Genomic DNA, 20,134 nt, shown 5'->3' with positions numbered 1-20,134 from the left:
TAACACAAACATGTCGACCATTTAGATCCTTGCAGGAGCATATTCATCATTCTCTCAAAGGTCGCTGGAGCGTTGCAGGGACCGAAGGGCATGACCTTGAATCGGTAAAGATCGTCAGGGGTAACGAAGATGGTCTTTTTTCGGTCTATGTCATCTGCAGCAATTTGCCAGTAGCCAGATCGGAGGTCGAGAGATGAAAAGAAGGTGGTGCCATGGAGGCAATCGAGGGCATCGTCAATGCATGGTAGAGGGTACAGGTCTTTTTTGATAATTTTGGTGAGGTGGGGATAGTTAATGCAGAAATGCCATGAGCTGTCTTTCTTCTTTACTAATACCACGGCAGATGCCCGAGAGTTCGATGATCGTTCGATTACGTTTCCGTAAGCATTCTGGCCACTTCTTTTTTAATCACTTCTCGCCCGGGCGCTGACACACGGTACAGCTGACGGTGAATGGGGGCAGAGTCACTAGTGTTGATTCGGTGAGTGACAATTTTAGTCTGGCCCAAGGGACGATCGCGGGTGTCGAAAGGTCACTGTATGAGGTCAAAACCTGGCAGAGAGAGTCAGCCTGGTGAGGCGAAAGCTCCGATCCAATCATGTTTCGAAAATTAGCATAGTAATAGCTGGGTGACCGTGAGACTGCGCTTCGATCAGGAGCAGATACAGCGACAACACTGACATCGTCGTCTGTTATGGCAGTTAGCTTGGCTAGAGACATCTGACAGGGCAACACTTTAAGTGTGAAACCAAAGTTAAGGAGTGGAAGGAACACGCAGTTATCCGCTATGGTTGCGATGGTATGGGGCACAGTAACCCTGCGCGTCAGCCAAACGTAAGTAATCGGCGTAACGATATAATCACCGTCAGGAACAGGAGGGGCCGATGATAAAGACACGTACGTGCAGGCAAACGAAAGTGGTTGGACTCAAGCGGCTGGTGGGTTTTGCAGAGTAGTCAGCAAAGATTGGAAGATCGAGGCTTAGGGTACCAGATGAACAGTCAATTAAGGCCGAGTGTGCCGAAAGGAAATCAAGGCCAAGTATGAGGTCATGAGGGCAACAGGCTAGCACGGCAAAAAGGACCACGGCGGTTAAGTTAGGTTAGGACCGGCAATGCTGACATGAGCAGTGCACATTCCGATTACTGAACCGCCATCGGCAACACGTATTGTCTGCATTGTAGACGGCGCCATATTCTTTTCCAAGCGACAGCGTAGAGAAGCGCTCGTAATAGACAGGTGCGCACCTGTGTCAATGAGGGCGGTCACAGGAACATGGTCGACTTGCACTTCAAGCAGGCTGTGGTGCGTGGGAAGCTTCAGTAGTGGATTTTTTGCCGTCATTGGTATTGCAGCTTCACCTCTTTAAGCTGCAATATTTAGTTTTCCTGCTGCGATCGTCCAGAGAAGCTCGGCGTAGAAAAGCGTCAAGGTGGCAGAGAGCGAGATTGGCGGCGTAGCGGTGACGGTGAGCGGGAGTTGCGGCGAATGGACAAAGGGGCGTCAGTGTAGCGGTGACCGGGCAAAGTGGCGTCAGTGAAAGGCTCGTAAGATGACAATGAATAGAAATTGAAGGGTGCGACAACTGAACGTCGAGGGGTAGTAGGGTGCATGTGCACAGAGGTAGAGAACGTCTGACGTGGTTCGTCTGACCACAGCGGCGGCAATAGCGAGAAACGTTCCCAGGCTGGTGGCAGGAAAAACAAATAAGCCGGTCGTCCGGGGTTCGCCATTTCAAAAAGTTATGGAAGGGCATTGTTGGGGGCAAACGGCGAGCGTGTCCTGGGTAGTAAGACGGTACTTCAGGGCGGGTCAAGGGACATACTGAGGGAAAGCCGAGGTTTGCAAACTCCTGCCTCACTATAGCTTGTATGAACTCCACTGACGGCTGTTGTTGGTCAGAGGCGAGCGTTGCAAAACGGGTGGCTGAAGAGGAACGGGATAGGCGACTTCGATTTCTGACAAACAATGCGCGTGACATTTTCATACGTGGGGGACTGGCAGGCGGCTGTACACGATGAGATTGCAGCCGTGTTGGGCAGCCGGGTGAATCGCTCAGTAATACGACTGCTCTTGACTTCTCCAAACCGCCGGCACTCTTTAATGATGGCGTCATCCGGTGGCAACGTCGTTGTATACTGGAAGATTAAAGACGTCGTCTGCTATGCCATCCAGCACATGGGCCACTTTCTCAGACTCACTCATGTGCTCGTCAATCTGGCGGCATGGTACGTTGATGTCGTGAATGTACGCGGCGTACGATACCGTTGACGTCTGTGCACGAGCTGCGAGTTGATTCCGTGCTGCGATCTGCCGTCCAAGGGTGTCGCCAAAAAAGGCCGCGGATCTTCTCTTTAAAGGAGTCCCCGCTTGTAATCTCCGCTTCGCGTGTCTTGAACCACACCCGCGGTGGGCCATCAAGGTAAAAAAGCACATTGGCAAACATAAGAGTCGGGCCCCACCTATAGCTTGTGCTGACTCGTTAATACCGGTTGATCCATTTGTCGACGTCAACGCCGTCTTGACCGGAAAATACACCGGGATCACGAGCAGGAGGTAGAACGACATACATAGAAGTCATGGAAGGGACAGGCGGTGAAAACGATAATTGTTCAACCTGTGACATGGTTGGACCTATGATTATACGGCCGTTGCCGAGCTGCGTGGCGAAGACAGGGAAGTACCCCGCAACTCCACCACAAAGATGTTACGTAAATATGACATGAGGTGTGTCTATTTAGAATCTATATTGACACTGATGCGTATAGCGTCGACTAAGATGGAGGACAGCACGCACAACCGACAGACCACTTCCTTGTTGTCTTCTTATGGCCGTTTGATATGTCAGCTAGTAGCAATATTGTCAGTTCTCATTAATGTTGCGCCTAACCAGGAAAACGAGCCCTTAAATTTATTCACTGCAGCACAGTGGCGACAAGAAGGCAGCACGTCGCATGCTTCCCGCAACGCATCATGATTTACCTCTTCTTTATGGAAATGTGTAGAAAATTAGTAAAGGTCAGTCTGATGCAATTCGTGATGTATGTGAACATGCAATAGGTGGTTTCTTCAGCAATGTGGTCGCTTGCACTGGTGGCGGAGTTCTGCCTGACGCCCCTACTTCTAGAACTCAGTTTGAAAGCTTCAATGATCGTGTTTTTTTAGAGAAAACACATACAAAACAAATTCCTTCACACTGGCAATTATTAAATTTTTTTTATTTTACTAGGAAAAATGGGCGGATGGTCGCATCTAGAGGCACAGACGCTGCAAGAAGCAGGTGACATGCTTCCCGTGTGCTACGAGTATGTTGCAGAGAGGCACGTTTTTTTCTGCAGGCAGACATTTTGGCTGACTACAAGACTTTTTTTTTACCCGCTGTCAGCAGCGGTGTCTGCTCTTCATCCATGTTTATGGCGAAATTAGGCCCAGGTATTGCAGAAACCCCTGGAGCTGTGAAGTAGCCGGCACAGCTAATGACAATCTCTGATTACTTGTAATAATTCAAAGTTTCTTGCATCCTATTTTTGTATGCTTGGTAATTCAAAAACCCGCATAATTTGAAGATTCTTCACAGTCCCAATTACATTGAAATAATGAGGTTTTGCTGTATATTTTTATTATCTACATTATATCAAAAGATATACAGTTTTTGAAAGCTTATTTCTCACCGTGCTTTTTGATTTGATTGATTTGTGGGGTTTAACGTCCCAAAACCACCATATGATTATGAGAGACGCCGTAGTGGAGGGCTCTGGAAATTTTGACCACCTGGGGTTCTTTAACGTGCACCCAAATCTGAGCACACGGGCCTACAGCGTTTTTGCCTCCATCAGTAATGCAGTCGCCGCAGCCGGGATTTGATCCCGCGACCTGCGGGTCAGCAGCCAAGTATCTTAGCCACTAGACCACTGCGGTAGGGCAATCACTGTGCTTTTTGGCAACTTTGCTAAACCAAAAACAAAGTATGTAGTAAGAGGGTAGCCAACGATTCAAAGTTTTCATCTAATTTCGATTTCAAGATAAACAGATGCTAATATGAGTGAAAAATTTTTTCTTCATACACTTCATGATTATCGACCATGATAATTTGGTAAACAATTTACAAGAAAATGAATAGCATCATGGGCTAGAACAGCTTTCTGGCTATCTTACCGCATACATTGTTTTTGTGTTTGACTAAGAGAAGTTTCCAAAAGTCCTTGTAAGAATTATGCCAGAAAATGTTTAAATCGCACATCTCTTCAAATCTAGCTATTGAAGATATAATCAGAGATTTGGAATGTGCAGAAAAAAAAACTGAATAGGTGGATGAAATTCACTCCTATTCAATCTACTATTTAAAAAAAACACACACAAATTTTCAAAGACCCACGTTCTCCCCTTAAGATCAAACCTCTTTACAACACGTGCTGATTTATAAAGATATATTTATTTTTACTTATTGAGCGCCTGATTTTTCAAAACCACTGCATTTTAACAGTAGTCTTGATAAATCAAGCAATGCTGGGGCCAATGAGCCCACACCAGTTACTGGTAATGATTTGCAGTACCTCTGCAAGGTTATCACCAGGCTTTCTTAAATGATATGTGTCACATTGCCATGGTTAGTTACAGATGGCTGTATATTTTGCCCAAGTGAGTCACAACGGAAAAAGATTAGCACAAATAAATGGCAGGTGTTCGGAGTTACAAGGTTGTGACGCTGTTACAATTGTCAGATTGTCAAGTACATTCCTTTTTCCTAAGCAGGGGTGGCCAGCAGACTGTCAAAAAGTAGCCCATCTGGTGGTTGACCCATCTGAATTCCCATACCTTAAACACTTGTTCGTTTCTTATCGGCAGACTTGAATTTTTTTCGATGGAGTTGTGAACAACCATATCTTTATTGCATTCGCCTCCAGAAAAGATGTTTGTAGAAGTGTTTTCCACCAGCCACCTTTGCTTTGAAAAATGGAATGTGCTTGGCACTCTCGACATCGGTGTGCTCGAAATAAAGGGGCCGCGTGTCGCAATCTTGCCACTCCGACGACCAGTCACTTCTGCCAATTTTTTTCTGTTACGACTCTACCTCCGAAAACTATTGTACATTTGTCTTCTCTCATGGCGAAATGATATCCTTGCAAATTTTTTCAGCCTGCCTCTAATTACAAGCTTCTGGCTGAGGACAAGAATATTAAACTGGTGAGTGATGTCATTTTTCAAATTGTATTCATTTTCGCAAAACAAGTACTTGTCATGGAGGTCAAGTGTTTTCTTATTTTTTTAATCAATTTTTATGAAACTTGGTGACATCAGGTATATTTGTGTGCTCATTTCAAATATCGAATTGTTTTTCTAGTATAATGTGTCACATTTAAAATATGAAATATTTCATGTGCCTTTTAGGAGGCAAATTTTTTTTTCAAACTGAGTTACAAAGTAAATGAGCAAACCACAATAATATGGCAGCGCAACAAAAATGAATGTTCTAAACCCATCTGACCAAAAGTTGTGGTGTGTTGAACTTTTGAGAGTGAGTCAATTTCAAGGTGGGATATCACTCTTCAATGTTCAACGTAGCATAACTTTTGCACTAATAGTTAAATATCCATTTTCGTTGCACTTCTTACAATTCTGATTCCAAACTATTATGCTATGCTCATTTACAATTGTAACTCACTTAGTTTTAAAAAAGAAAGTTACCTTGCTCCCCAAAATTGCAATTGTGTCACTTGCAGTTTACAGGTGGCAGGTAGCACAAAGTTTGCAGTTGTGCCAACTGCAAACTTCTTTCTAGCTTGCAGTTGGCACAAGGCTCTGCCAGATGGAGCGGAAGTTTGGCAAGCGTTTCATGGCCCTGCCTGCGAGCGAAATGTCTTTGAGGAGTCTGCTCGAAAAAGCCGAGAGGGACAAACTCGTGGTGTTAGCGTATTTTAATGGCAGGGGCCAGTACAAGGAGTGTTTTTTTTTTTTTGGTGTGTAAATTTCATCAAATTTAATAATATCTTTCATAAATAAAAACTCAATTATAACTTTAAAACTCATTTTTCTCATAACAGAAATTTTGGCATTTTTTGTAATGTGCCCCTCCTTTTTCGGCCACTTGTAGTGCTTCGATCAGCATGAAGTTTTGCCAAAATTTTTTCCACAGTGTGACAACTACAGTTATCTAGTTTAAATTTCAATATTTTATTGTATAATAAAAATTGTATGTAAAGCAACTAGGGTAGGTTAAATATGGACTATTTACGTGTATTACTTTTCATGCCTATTACATATTTTGTATATGCTTCATAATTAGTTATTTGCATTCTACACTTTATTTGAAACATTATGAACTATGAATGGTAAAAAATTATAGAAGTTTAGGGATGAAAAGAAGGGGGCTGAAGAGTTAAGGTTTTCACTTTGTCATATTGCAGAGCTAAAACTGTGCAACTTGCAAGAAAACTAATCATATATTTGAAATCAGCATAAAAGGTTTCATAAGCAGCTCAAGTTTCATGGCTCTAGGGTGAATATTAAAAAAAAAAGTGTCTTCAAGTAGCGTCTCCCCTTAATTCAAACAAAACTTAATTTTTGGTTGGCCCTCTATTCTTTCAGTGTATTTAAAAGCCTCTTCAAACTTCATAATTCAATTAATTCATACTTTTTGCAGTTCCACACCAAAAGAAATCTGCTGCTTTCCCGCTACTATTTAAAAATCTGCGTGCTTATATAATCCTAACACTCTAAAAATGAAAAACAAGCCCCTCAGGTATTTAAGGAAAGAGCCTTTGATAGTAAACAAATGTTTTAAACGAAGCACACCTATGGTAAACCATGATGCTTTTCAACTGGTATAGAGAGGTTTGTGCGGAAGGCACATATAGCAAAGAAACAGTTGGCAATTCATGATGTTGGAAATTCACGAATTAAAAAGAAAAATTGCTTAAGAGCGATGTCCTCATAATAAGCAAAAATCAGCAGTAACAAGGGGGTTGCATTGCAGACTTACGAAGTGCGCACGCTGCCCATGGTGCGGGACCAGGTGTTGGTGTCGGTGATATTCACCAACCTGAGCCTGTACCAGCTCAAGGAGATGGAGCTGAACATTCTGGACACGCTCAACACCAAGATGCTACGAAGGGTGAGAGCTGGGTGTATTTCATTTATATTTACCCCTAATTGCCGGGGCGCTTTTGGGCTATTATGTATGATGCATGAATCAAAATGATGTATGTTCACACATTGCGAGAAGGGATTATGCAAAGTGATGAAAACAAGCTATATAACCAAAACATGTGAAAAAAACTGGATGCCTTGCACAAAGGAATATTAGAGGAGAGGTGGAAAATTGACTAATGCAAACATAACATTAAAAGCACTAATGAATGCAGTATGCAGTAATGCCTACATGTAACAACCCCACTTAAAACAAACTGTACCGCATTACTGTGGAAATATGCATTACAGTAAAACAATATTAATTCAAACTCTGTTATTTTAGAATCCTTCTTAATTACAGCGCAGACCACTTATAACGAAACCGCTTTTTGCCCGGGACCGGTTATAACGGGGTTTTTTTTGACCACCGATATGTCGCCCATAGAACTCAATGTATAGGCCGACCGTTTATTGCGTAGGCGCGCGAAGGAGAATAGCGGTTATAGCACGGAGTTTATAGGCGCGCGACCGTAAAATCGGCGAACGGAGCACACTCGGCACAGTTTCCCGGCGCGCTAGAACGTTCGGAGTGTGAGCGGGAGAGCGCACGTCAAGATCGCCGCGAAAAGTCAAACATCGCAGAGGAGAAGAGAGGGTACACTAGGGAGGGAGTCGGAGAGACCTTGGAAGGAGTGAGCGTGTTTTCGTCGCCGTGGCAACCGTGGCAGCGTCCAATCCGGGTGCGCACTGCACGAAGTGGGGGAGAGAAGCGGTAGCATGCTTTTTTTTTTTTTTTTTCTCAACCTCCTTCTTTTGCCTCTTTGGATTTGCTGTGTGCGCTTCGCCGTGTCGTTGCCATCTGAGAGCCCAGCGCACGTGTGTTGCGTAGCTCCTGTCGCCATGGCGTCGGCGGCGTTTTCAAAAAGCGGCGTCGATGTGAAAAAACGCCATGCCTTATTGCTGGAGATTAAGGAATGCGTCATAAGGGGCATTGAGAGTGGCCTGAAGAAGGCGTCGGTGGCGGCAAAATACGGCGTTTCCGACACGACCGTGTCGACCATCTACAAAAACAAGGACAAACTGCGGCAGCAACTGCAGCAAGATTCGTCTTCCCTGTCATGGAAGAGAATACGTACGTCAAAGTACGAAGACGTGGACGCAGCGCTGTTCAGGTGGTTCCGCGAAGTTAGGGCTCAGAGCATCCCAGTAAGTGGCCCCATGCTCCAACAAAAGGCCAAGTGTCTCGGAGCTCTTTTAGGCCACGACGACTTCAATCCACTCAACGGGTGGATTCAGCATTTCAAAGATCACCATGCCATCAGCTGCAAAGTGGTGTGCGGAGAAAGTGGCGCTGTCGACGACGAGTCTATCGAAGTCTGGCTTCGCTTGAACTTGGAGAGTATGCTGTCGACCTATACTGACAGAGATATTTATAATGCCAATGAAGCTGGTTTATTTTATAACCTTTTGCCCAACCGCACGCTTGCGCTGAAAGACGAAGCCTGCTCCGGCCGCAAGGTCTCAAAGGAGCGCATAACTGTATTGTTTTGCGCCAATTTGGACGAGAGCGACAAGCGCCGCCTCTTTGTCATAGGTAAGTCGGCAAGGCCACGTTGCTTTAAAAAGCGAGAGTGCCTGCCAGTGACCTACAACGCCAATAAAAAGGCGTGGATGACGCAGAATTTGTTCACCAGCCGGCTTTGCAAGTTTGATGAGGATATGGTGGCACAGAAGTGGCGGGTCGTGCTTATCCTCAACAACTGCACGGCCCACAACGTCAAGCCGAAGTTGACTACAGTCAACCTAAAGTTTTTGCCTGCCAACACTACAGCAAAAAGTCAACCTCTCGACCAGGGTGTCATCGCAACCGTAAAGGCGCTGTACAAAAAGCGCATTTGCGAGAGAGTTTTGCTGAGCATGCAGCAGCAGCAGCCTCTTAAAGTTAACTTAAGAGGCGCAATTGACATGGTGGTCGCTTCATGGTGGCAGGTAAAGGCCGATACCATAAGCAAGTGTTTCAAGAGGGCAGGCTTCGTGCGCAATGCAGAGGCTCTGGAAGACGATGAGCAGAGCGACACGTCGCTCGCCGATGAGACCCTCAACAACACTGACGACGTGTGGTCCTGCCTCGTTGACAGCAACTTTGTAACCGCCACCGACACTTTTCAAGAATTTGTCGATGCCGGGGAGTCGAAGCTTTCTGTCTGCAAGAAAGCGAGCACAGATGACGCGATCGTCGCAGCGGTGCGCGGTAGTGCGGAGGTTGCAACGGGCGACGAGTCGGACGGCGAAGACGATGTCGACCCGACGCCAGAACCAGATTTCCTGTGCAAAGACGTATTGGAATACCTCGCTAAAGTGAAAACGTACTGCGCGAAAAACAGTTTGAGCGAGAAATCGCTCCAGTGCTTAAGCTTTGTGGAGGACGAAATTGTTCGCAGCGCTGTTCGCGAGCATCGCCAGACGAAAATAACAACATTCTTCTGCTGATGCCGGACTTAAGAACTTTGTTTCTGTGCGGTGTTGTGATTGTGTTGAATGTGTCTGCGAGTGAAAAGTGTAGTAAATTGCTTTTGAAAGGTGGGTTGCCCTTTTGACATAGGCAAAGGCCGAAAAAAGCATGCCTTGGTTATAACGTGGTACCGCTTATACCGCGGATTTTTACAACTCCCGTGACTTACGTTATAAGCGGTCTACACTGTAGAAGGACTTAGGAAATCCCAAATTTATGAAATCCCTGGATAATTCAAAAACTGGATGCCATGTGGCAATTCGTGATCTCAATTTTGTCGCTATTCTGCAGTAACAATGGTTCTTAGGAGCCCCACAAGGTAGTGCAGTGCAACGATAATAATGAGTGATAGGTGCAGCATACTAGCCTCGCTTCTACCAGTGAGAAAGAAAAAAAAAACAGTCTTGTGGTAAGCTGGAATGTGCACCTGTGGAAAAGAAGGCTTGCTTGAGAGCATCACAGTGGTGACACGCGAGCAGCATGTCGCATACCTTTTGCAGCGTCGGCACATCATGATTTACCCACTATTTCTGGGAATAAAAAGAAAGAAATTAATTAAAGTCAGTCTGGCGGAACTCACTATGTAATGAACCTCCAATAGGTGGCTGCTTCAACATCTCGTTCACATGTGCTGTTGGTACATTTGTTGCCTGCAACTTTTATTTTGAAAATTCAGTTCAAAAACTTCAGTGATTATGTTTTCCAGCCAGAACATGTCACGAATTCCATCACTCTGGTCATTATTCTTTATTTTACTGGAAAGAATGGGCAAAGGGTGCATTATGATGCACTGACGATACAAGGTGCAGGTGACATGCTGCTCGAATGTCACTACTGTGCTGCAGTGAAGCACGTTTCCACAAGCACACATCTTAATTGATCATGATACCTTTTCTTTTTATTAAGAAGCTTGCTCATCAAGCTTCTTATACTCGTGCCTTGTCCATTGTTCGCTCTCGGTGCTCCCGCTAGAGGTGCCGCTGTGCTCCCTTGCAGCTGCACTCTCTACGGTGAGTGACTCAAGCCGCACCCCGCCGCTCATTCTAAACTAGCTATCTCAAAGTGCTAAAAACTGCAAAGTGGTAGCCAGCCTGCCACTTTGGCCGTTTTTGTATACAGCTGTGAAGGTGGTGAGGGCTTCGTGGGTGGAGGTAGGGGCTTTATGCGTGCAAAGCTATTTTTGTGAGGCTAGTTTCGTTGATGTCAAACCTGATCCTGAGCCTGAAACTTCCGAAAAAGACCACCCCAGTGGCAATTTCTGGCAGTAAATAATGGGAAACTTGCAATAACAAAATCGGCGGGCAAAGCAAAAAAATTCGCTTATGCGGTAACTTAGTTGGCACAAAACTTAGACATAAAACACAGGAAATTGACTAAAAACACATTTTATTGCGAAATGTCAATATGCTTACTTTGCCGAGCCTTTTTGCTTTTCACAGAACCATGCAAACAGCCATCGTGGTTTTTTGTTTCTTTCTCTGGTGCTGTTTTCAAGTGCACCAAGAATGTAGGCCTTGCTTTTCATAATCGTGGACAACGCCAAATTCTTCGGTGTTCTACCTTGGATGCCCTTTTCAAAAAATGTACTTTGCGCCGCAGTCAAGTGTACCTAAGCAAACATCCCACTTGTTCCTTTCCTTCAGAGAGAAACACAAGAGCAAGAGTTCATAATTTAAAAAACGATAGTCTTTCTTGGGGTACTTCAACGCAAAAATTTTGGTCTGTCTGTTTGTCCTTTGTTTTGCTAGCTCAGATCAGCTATATTTTTTTTTCGATTTCACTACAACGAAATTCTCGCTTCAATGAAATATTTTCTGCACCCCGTGAGTTTCGTTGTTGCAGGATTCGACTGTATCGATATTGAAATTTAAACCAGATAATTGCATTTGTCATTCTGTGGAAGAAATTTATGCACAATTTTATGCAGATTCGAGCAACAGAAGTACCGTATTTACTCGCGTAATCCTCGCACTCGCATGATTCTCGCACCCCCCACATCGCCCAAGAAAAATACGATTTTTTTTTCTCGTGTAATTATCGCACCCCCGAAAACTGCCGCAATGATGTCGTCTGCTCGTTCCAGCCACTGATGATGATATAGCGCGCCATTTGGTGCCATCTCTTAAGCATCAGGCGTACTATTGCACGGAGACTCAATCCAATCCAAGCCAAGCCGAAGTGGCCAGTGCGCATTGCGGCGTGTTTTGTATGTTGTGTCGGTAATCTTGGCACGTTATGGGGCGATACTGTAGCCACACGGCTGCTTTCAAGTTGAAAGTGGTAGATCATGCACTAAACAACGGCAACAGGGCGGCCGGTAAGCTCTTTAGAGTCTACGAGTTTTGTGTTCGCTACTGGTGACGGCAGCTGAAAGCCACCAAGACGCGTTGGGTCTGCCGTGTGCCTAAAACTGGGATTGATGGTAAACTTTATTTCTTCAGAAGGAAACTGCGGACGATTCTGTTAAATAGCCATCAGCCCAATACTGACGTCTTACGCTTACCTTTTGAGGGCTCCTGTTGAGCGCCGATCGCTATCGCTACGCCTGCAACGCCCACAAGCTTCGCGTATGGTATTCTAATTCTCGACTATTTGCTTCCACTTTTTGTGTCTCAAATAAATCTTGCCTTGTGTTGAACCTCTGCTTTTATTGTTAAGGCAAGTTCTAATTAGTACTTCTTTTAGCTTGCTATAAGTTGCTGTTGTGAGAATACCGATTTGCGGCCACTTCGTTTTCTTTTTCGCTCTCTGCGTTTTCATGGAAAGTTTTCTCCGCGTAATTCTCGCACCCCCCAACTTTGCATCGGTTTTCTGGCAAAAAAAAGTGCGAGGATTATGCGAGTAAATACGGTACCTGAAAAAGGAGCGGCACATTGAAAAAAGAGCAAAATTTATGTTTTGAAAAAAATTAGTTCTAAAGGTAAAATTGTATTTTTATTTATAAAAGATATCATTAAGTGCTATGAAATTTGCACAGCAAAAAGAACAGTCCTTCTTGTGGTGGCCTCTGCCACTAAAATGCCCCAGCACCATGAATTTGCCCCTTGTGGCTCTTTCGAGCTGACTTCTCACAGACATTTTGCTCACAGCCAGGGCCATGAAAGGCTTGCTAAACTTCTTCCGCTCCATCTGGCAGAGCCTTGTGCCAACTTCATGCTAGGAACAGGTTCGACAGGACTGCGAAATCTAAACTAAGTGCTGATGCCATTTTGCAGCCTCATTTTTGCCACATACCGTCGTACATAATGGCAATGTCGTCCCCGCTAATTTCCCTCACTGTGAGCTCCTTCGACGTCGCGAGATTGGCGCTGACATTGTCCATTGCGGCATCACCAACTTTCCCGCTGATGGCTGCGAATGACTTTTGGTGCATTGGCTTTTGCAAGCCAACAACTGTCACAAATCGGACTTGCTGCTCATAGCCTATTCCTTATAGAGCGCGCTGCACAACGGCTTTCATGCTCAAGCAATGGCTTTTTTTTTTATTCATAACGGAGATAAATGAATAAGAAAAGCATTTGCAGCTGCGCTGCTCGAAAAGATATGCATGGACCTCGCAAGTAGACCTCACAAGCAACATACAGGTGCGTAGCGGCCAATGGCGATCCCCGATCCATACCACGTGATTTGCGGCTCTCGAAAAATGCGCAAAAGGGTGCTTATTTTTATTATTTGTTGCGTTGCATAGTGCGGGAATCTGTCTTTATTTGAAGAGTGAGGCTCGGCTTTCTGCCTCATGCGATCGACAATGGTGAACAGCAGCGCGTTACCAGAGGCAAGGCGCTCAAAGACTACCCACTTTCGGCCTTTTAATAGCATCTTGTGCTCTTTAGACCCAATTTTAAAGCATTTCTAGTCAAGTCTTGGCATGTATTTTTTTTAAAACAATAGCGGTATTAATCTTATCAAAACAGACGAAAATAAAAGATCAGTAATATTGAAAAAAAAAAAAAACTCGTTTTTTGACCTGCATCGCCCCTTAATGAGAGATAGCGGTTGAAATATGTATTGTAGTCACAAGCTACGAAATGCATTGACTCCTATTTGTGTTCGCTGGTGCTTCAAAAATATTTCATTATGGTGAAAATTTTTTTACCAGGGGATTTCGGTATTGCAAGTTTCGGCTATACGTTGTAGATTCCGACATGACAGGGGGGGACATCTGCTGGGATGATCTCATTATGACCGTGGATGATGTCGACACTGTGAAACCATACATGAATGATGGCATTGTGAATTAGTGTGCGGCAAGGGTGATTTGGAGGAACTGGATGACAGCGACAAAACCTTGGAGTCAGCGCCCCCAAGCGTGCCAGTAGCAATCGGCTGCATACGTACCTCGGGCAGCTTTTATGCCAAGTGCCTTGGCAAAGAGCAAGCTGCTGCTTTAAATACTGAAGATCACCCTTATCGCATCTGCAGTTTACAAATAAATACAATTTAGCTTGTACACTGGTTGTGAAAATCGTTAACAATTCATGAGAAAAAGAAAAACACTAAACAACATATCTTTTTTTCCTTTGTTTATGTGTAGGTATTTTAATATGCCGATAATTGTGTTAAGTACTGTAAGATTTTGCTGTTGTTCAAGCTGTCGCACTTTTTTGGGTTTTTTTTTTTTATTTTTGCAGTCTTTATTAATGGGTATATGAGATTATATTGTAATACACTAAGCGTGCTTAAAATATATTGGCTGCGGCTGAATGGCTCTCTTTTTTCTACCTCTCATGTTTTATATGTACGTATTTGCAAATGGGCATTATCGTGAAAATATTTTTCTTTTTGTCTTTTTTATGCGACACTTTTAACAGGTGTTCCTCTTTCAATGATGCTGAATGAGAACGGCAGTGTTGTAGAAGAAATAATTAAGTAAAAAAATTTAAAAAACTAGAACAGTATATGGGGTGGATATATAGTTCGAAATGTCGCATAGAAGTTCTTCAAACAATGTGAAGTTGTCTTCAGTGCTAATATGGGATGCAACTATTGCTCAGGAAATGAAAGAATTAGCATAATGGCCTGAGAAATAAGTTATGCATATTATTTTGAAGAGAGGGTCTGTGCATGGGTGTTTCGAAGGTGTGGTGGAGGTATTGGTGATGACAAATTGGGGGTTGGTTCATTTGCAGGCTGCTAGTCCACATGAGGGCATTAGTGTTCCCTTCCAGCTGCCCAAGGGAACAGCCAATGAGGGCCAGTTTGCCTTCACAGTGGACAGCGTCTCAATGTCCCAGCGTTTGCGGGGCACCCTCACCTACATGGTCATGGTAAGCTTATGCTTAGGATATCACGAGACGGGGAGTGCTGAGACGGATGCAGAAGGGAACTCAAGGCACCAGATACCCCGACTAACAACTCTGAACATTGTATTGATACTGCTAAAGACAGCTGTGTTTACATTCTTGTGCACTGAACTCATAATTCTATTTATTCTTGAAACCATTGTAAATCACTTTGTACATTCCGTACTATAAATGCTTGTTGATGTGTTTTTTATTCCTTGCTGCTAGGGTGGCACGACCTAGTAAGGCGTTTACTCGGCCTTTGGTCGTATCGCAATAGGTAAATTATTACAATATTGTCTTGAAAAAAGTAAATTGAATCAAATCAATCGAGAAAAAAAAAAGGCACACCGCAGCAAAAAAAATAAAGGTTTAGAAAAACTTACCTACACATGCCTAGGCAAGAGGCAGACCTATCGTTCCAGCACAAAACAATCAATTAAGTTGCATAGAAAGGGGACAAGTTTACTCTGTACTTGTAAAGCTTAACAAACAGCAAAGTTGGTCGGTTTTAGTAGCTTAATCTGGCTTTCTTGGCTGATGCCAGTTCTTTCTCATGCCGCTGTAAATTGCATTGTGCTAAAGTGGCTTCACGGCAGTGCTTTAAAGCCATGCTACAAAGCTAGCTTTGCAACAGTGTGCAGGAATTGTTTTGTTTTTTAAAGAAAATTTTAGTATCATTTTAGAAAACATTTATGGTGAACATATTCTAGCAGCTTGCGCAAGCTGTGATTGTAGTGTGCTTTCTTTACTGTTTCGTGTACTACAGGCATTACTCTCTATGCCCGATTTTCCAGACCTGCCTGGGAATTCAGGTGCCTTCACAACACTACTGCATGCTCCAAGGAGCCAATGCAGAAGAATGCATGTGTTTTAGAGTGCTTAAACTCTTCAACATCTGATTTGTTGGACTTTCAGCCCTGATTGCTGGTTCAAAACGAAAGTTTCTTTTTGCTTTCTTAGACTATTGTTGGAATCTCTAAGAAGCAGAAAAACACTGATACCTAATAAATACAAAGTTAGAAACTGCCTTATTGGACGTTTTACAAATCAATATTCAACTTTCAAGCAGTTATTTTTTTTAATCAGCTTTGTTATTGTAAAGGGTAATTAATAACCAGTAGATGATTAAGCAATGAAGCAGGACTAAAAAATAGCATGATGTACTGAATTCAATTGTAAGCAACATGTCTAAAGTGGAAAAAACAGCATGAACACAAGATAAAGGAAGGAGACATGAGGACGTGTTTCTTGTCCTGTGTTTGAGCTGTCTTTCTTTTTTCTTTTTTAGTTCTGAGTCCTGTACAAACTAACACGCCCTTTGCAACTTGTACAACATGTATTCAGTACGGGCCATCATAAAGTGCGTTCACATATACTTGAACTCTGGCTAGAGATAGTCAGTGCGACCTGAATATATCCTTCACAGTAGCGGTGGGTATGTTTGGGTACGCAACTTGTTTATGCCAGTTGTGTCAATCTATGCCGAAAAGTGAGCTAGATACATATCTCATTCAATGAACAGAACTTTCTTTATAGTCGATATGTCTTGACTTGATCTCAGTGTGGTGCGTAGCCCATCTCTTTAATGAAGGCACTAATACGTTCAGCAGGTCATTCGACGGGCTGCGTTCAAGCGATGTCAAGAGTATTACTTTTCTTTTAAAGACAATAGTTTTTCTTGGCGACCTTCGATGGAAACATTTTGATCTGTCTGTCTGTACATTTGTTTGTTTGTCCGCTCTTAACTATATCTAAAATGGCCAACCCTCTCCGCAGAGCCCACCAATAATGCTCAACGTATAGCGTTCATACTCGTGTGATTGTCAAATAAAAAAACAATCGTTGCGCATATCTGAAGTACCATAACAACACAACGATGTTTTGTATGTGTGCCTTTAATCTAGAGAAGGCACACAGAAGTGATTTTCAAGGAACGTAGCGCTAAACACGCTGCGTTGGCAGTGCAGCGCAATGCTCAAAAAGGCAAGTGTTACCAACGCTTTGCTAAAACGAGATGGTGGTGGCACCTGTCCGTCGCCTTGCGTTTTACACCTCATCGCATCCGAGACTGGCACGCTTTTTTCTCCTCAGGCGCCTATGCCTGTCCACACCAGTGACCTCTACAAGCTCTGGCAGCAGCCAGGGCAATCACGAGGCCAAGGGGGCTTCATCGACCCCCAGCTCGATGGGGACAAAGACTTCGTCGATCGAGGCAAAGTCTAAGCGACGCGCAGATCGCTCTGTAGAGCGGGCGTCCAGTGCCTTGCAAGAGGCTATGGACACCAGTTTAAGCCAAACGGCGCAGGAAGCGCCGAAGGAGCGGCGAGCTTCTCTCGACCGCCCCAAAAAGGACAAAAGGCCGATTACAGGGCCTGACAAAGGCCCTGTAAAATGAGCTAATCTCCGTCTTCTCTGCACACAGCACTTTTTACTTTTTTTTTCCACTATGGACAAAATCATACAGTGGAACGTAAGGGGATTACTTAAAAAAGAAATTTAGATGACGTCCAAGAACTTCTGAGTAAGTTTAATGCGAAAGTGCTATGTGTGCAAGAAATGCACTTAACTTCTAAGCACAAGGACTTCCTACGGCAATATATTATTTTCCGAAAAGACCAGGAGGATGCTGTCGTACCATCTGGTGGTGTGGCCATTATAGCTGATCGTAGTATAGCATGCCAGCACTTGAAGCTCCAAACGGCCCTTGAGGCAGTGGGCATTCGAGCTGTACTTTTTAATAAACTCATTACCATATGTTTTGTGTACACACCACCGCATCAACAGCGACACATACGTGATCTAGAATCATTAATAGATGAACTCCCAGAGCCGTTTCTGGTTCTAGGTGATTTTAATGCACACAATGTCATGTGGGGCGATGCTCACTGTGATGCGTGAGAACGTCTCATTGAGCAGCTCCTTTTCTCTTCTAGTTTGTCTTTTAAATATGAAGGAGCCTACGTATTTTAGCCTTGCAAACAACACGTACTCCTCCATAGATCTTACCATTTCATCACCGTCCTTTTTACCTGTTTTTAAGTGGAGCGTTCTTAAAAACCCTTATGGGAGTGACCACTTCCCAATCATCCTGAGTGCGCCAAACAAAGATCAACTACCCCCGCAAGTTCCTTGATAAAAGATTGACTCAGCTGATTGGGAAGGGTATAGAACTCTTACACACATGACATGGACTGAGCTGTCTGCCCTGACCATAGATGACGCTGTCACGTATTTTACAGCTTTTATACTTGATGCCGCATCTAAATGTACTGCCAAAACGAGCGGCATGTCTTCAAAACGGTGAGTCTCATGGTGTAACGACGCATGCAGGAAAGCACGGACCACTCAGAACAAAGCATGGGCGTTGCTTCGCGATTCCCCTACAGCAGAAAACCTGGAAAATTTCAAGCGAGTCGAATCGCAGGCAAGGAGAATGCATCGACAAGCTAGACGAGAGAGCTGGACAAAGTTTATATCGAGTCTCAACTCATACACAGATGAGGGAAAAGTGTGGAATAAGGTAAAGAAAATTAAGGGCCAACAAACGTATTCCCTTCCACTAGTAAATAGCCTCGAGGAAAGCTTGGAGGATCAAGCCAACTTTCTTGGCACACATTTCGAACACATATCGAGCTCCTCACACTACTCCGAATCCTTCCAGTATTACAAGGCACGAATAGAAAAACAAAAGTTAGAAAAAAAAATCCGCAAGAAATGAGGAATATAATGCTCCATTCTGCTTAGCAGAACTGCGAACAGCACTCAGCTGCTGTAATACATCTACCCCAGGTTCTGACAACGTAATGTACGCGATGCTGAAGGAACTACTTTCCGAATTTAAAGAAACCCTCCTCTCTTTTTATAATCGCATATGGTTTTCAGGTGTGATTCCCTCCTCCTCGAAAGAGGCTGTTACAATTCCAATTTTGAAGCAGGGAAAGGATCCCTCTACTGTATCAAGTTACAGACCTATAGCGTTAACAAGCTACCTCTGCAAACTATTTGAAAAAATGATTAATTGCCGCTTACTCCACCACTTAGAAACAAACGAATTGGTCGACCTATACCAGTGCGGGTTTAGAGAGGGCCGATCTACCACGAACCATCTTTTATACGTATCGAGGCACACATTTGTGAGGCTTTTGTTCATAATCAGTTTTTCTTATCTGTGTTCCTCGACATGGAGAAGACCTACGATACTACGTGGAGGTTTGGAATATTGAGAGACCTCTCACACATAGGTATACACTGTAATATGTTCAGTGTCATTGAAAGCTATCTGTCCGATCGTACATTCCGCGTTAGAGTGAGCAATGTTCTGTCCCGAACATTTGTACAGGAAACCGGAGTGCCACAGGGTGGGGTGCTCAGCTGTATGCTCTTTATTATAAAAATGAATTCTCTCCATCTGTACATCCCACGTAATATCTTTTATTCAACATATGTCGATGATGTGCAGATAGGTTTTCAATCGGGTTCTCTTGGGATCTGTGAGCGACAGGTTCAGCTCGCCCTTAACAAGGTATCCAAATGGGCTGATGAAAACGGGTTAAAACTGAACCCACAGAAAAGCACCTGTGTCCTTTTTTCACGAAAAAGAGGCTTGCACCCTGATCCTGAACTGGTCGTTAAGGGTGAGCGTCTACCCGTAAACACAGAACATAAGTTTCTAGGTATAATTCTAGATGCGAAGTTAACCTTTGTACCGCACATAAAACATCTTAAAAATAAATGCTTGAAAACATTGAATATCCTAAAGGTGCTGTCACGAACAACGTGGGGCAGCGACAGAAAGTGCCTCATGAATCTGTATAGAAGCCTCATACGCTCACGCCTTGAGTATGGGGCAATAGTATATCACTCTGCCACGCCAAGCGCTGTGAAAATGTTGGACCCTGTTCATCATCAAGGCATCCGCCTGTCCACAGGCGCCTTTAGAACAAGCCCAGTTGAAAGCCTTTATGTAGAATCGGACAAGTGGTCACTCCATCTGCAGAGAACATATTCTTCCTTCATATATTTCCTTAAAGTAAATGCGAACAGTGAGCAACCCGCATATTCCACCATCAACGACCTGTCCAGCTCTCAACTTTTTTGCAATCGGCCCACAATGGCACGCCCTTTCTCGCGGCGTGTTAGAGACCTAGCTGAAGAAACAGATGTCTGCTGCTTGAATACCACCTCAGCCCCCCCCCGCTCTGCGGCTCCC

The 20,134-nt window shown here is 44.0% G+C and overlaps 1 protein-coding gene across 1 annotated transcript in view; it reads left to right on the top strand.

The window, feature by feature from the left end:
* Nucleotides 1-20,134, top strand: part of g (adaptor-related protein complex 3, delta 1 subunit-like garnet) — a 330,226-nt gene that overhangs the window by 280,334 nt on the left and 29,758 nt on the right. The window contains exons 30-32 of the mRNA XM_075875995.1: nt 5,137-5,184; nt 6,974-7,111; nt 14,770-14,907. Of these exons, the coding sequence (XP_075732110.1) occupies nt 5,137-5,184; nt 6,974-7,111; nt 14,770-14,907 (324 nt within the window). The remainder of the gene's footprint in view (nt 1-5,136; nt 5,185-6,973; nt 7,112-14,769; nt 14,908-20,134) is intronic.

Source organism: Rhipicephalus microplus, chromosome 10, assembly GCF_043290135.1.
Source record: "Rhipicephalus microplus isolate Deutch F79 chromosome 10, USDA_Rmic, whole genome shotgun sequence".
Classification (NCBI taxonomy): Eukaryota; Metazoa; Arthropoda; class Arachnida; order Ixodida; family Ixodidae; genus Rhipicephalus; species Rhipicephalus microplus.
The sequence above is the reverse complement of the archived record's forward strand: the minus strand, read 5'-3'. Positions and strand labels throughout refer to the sequence as shown.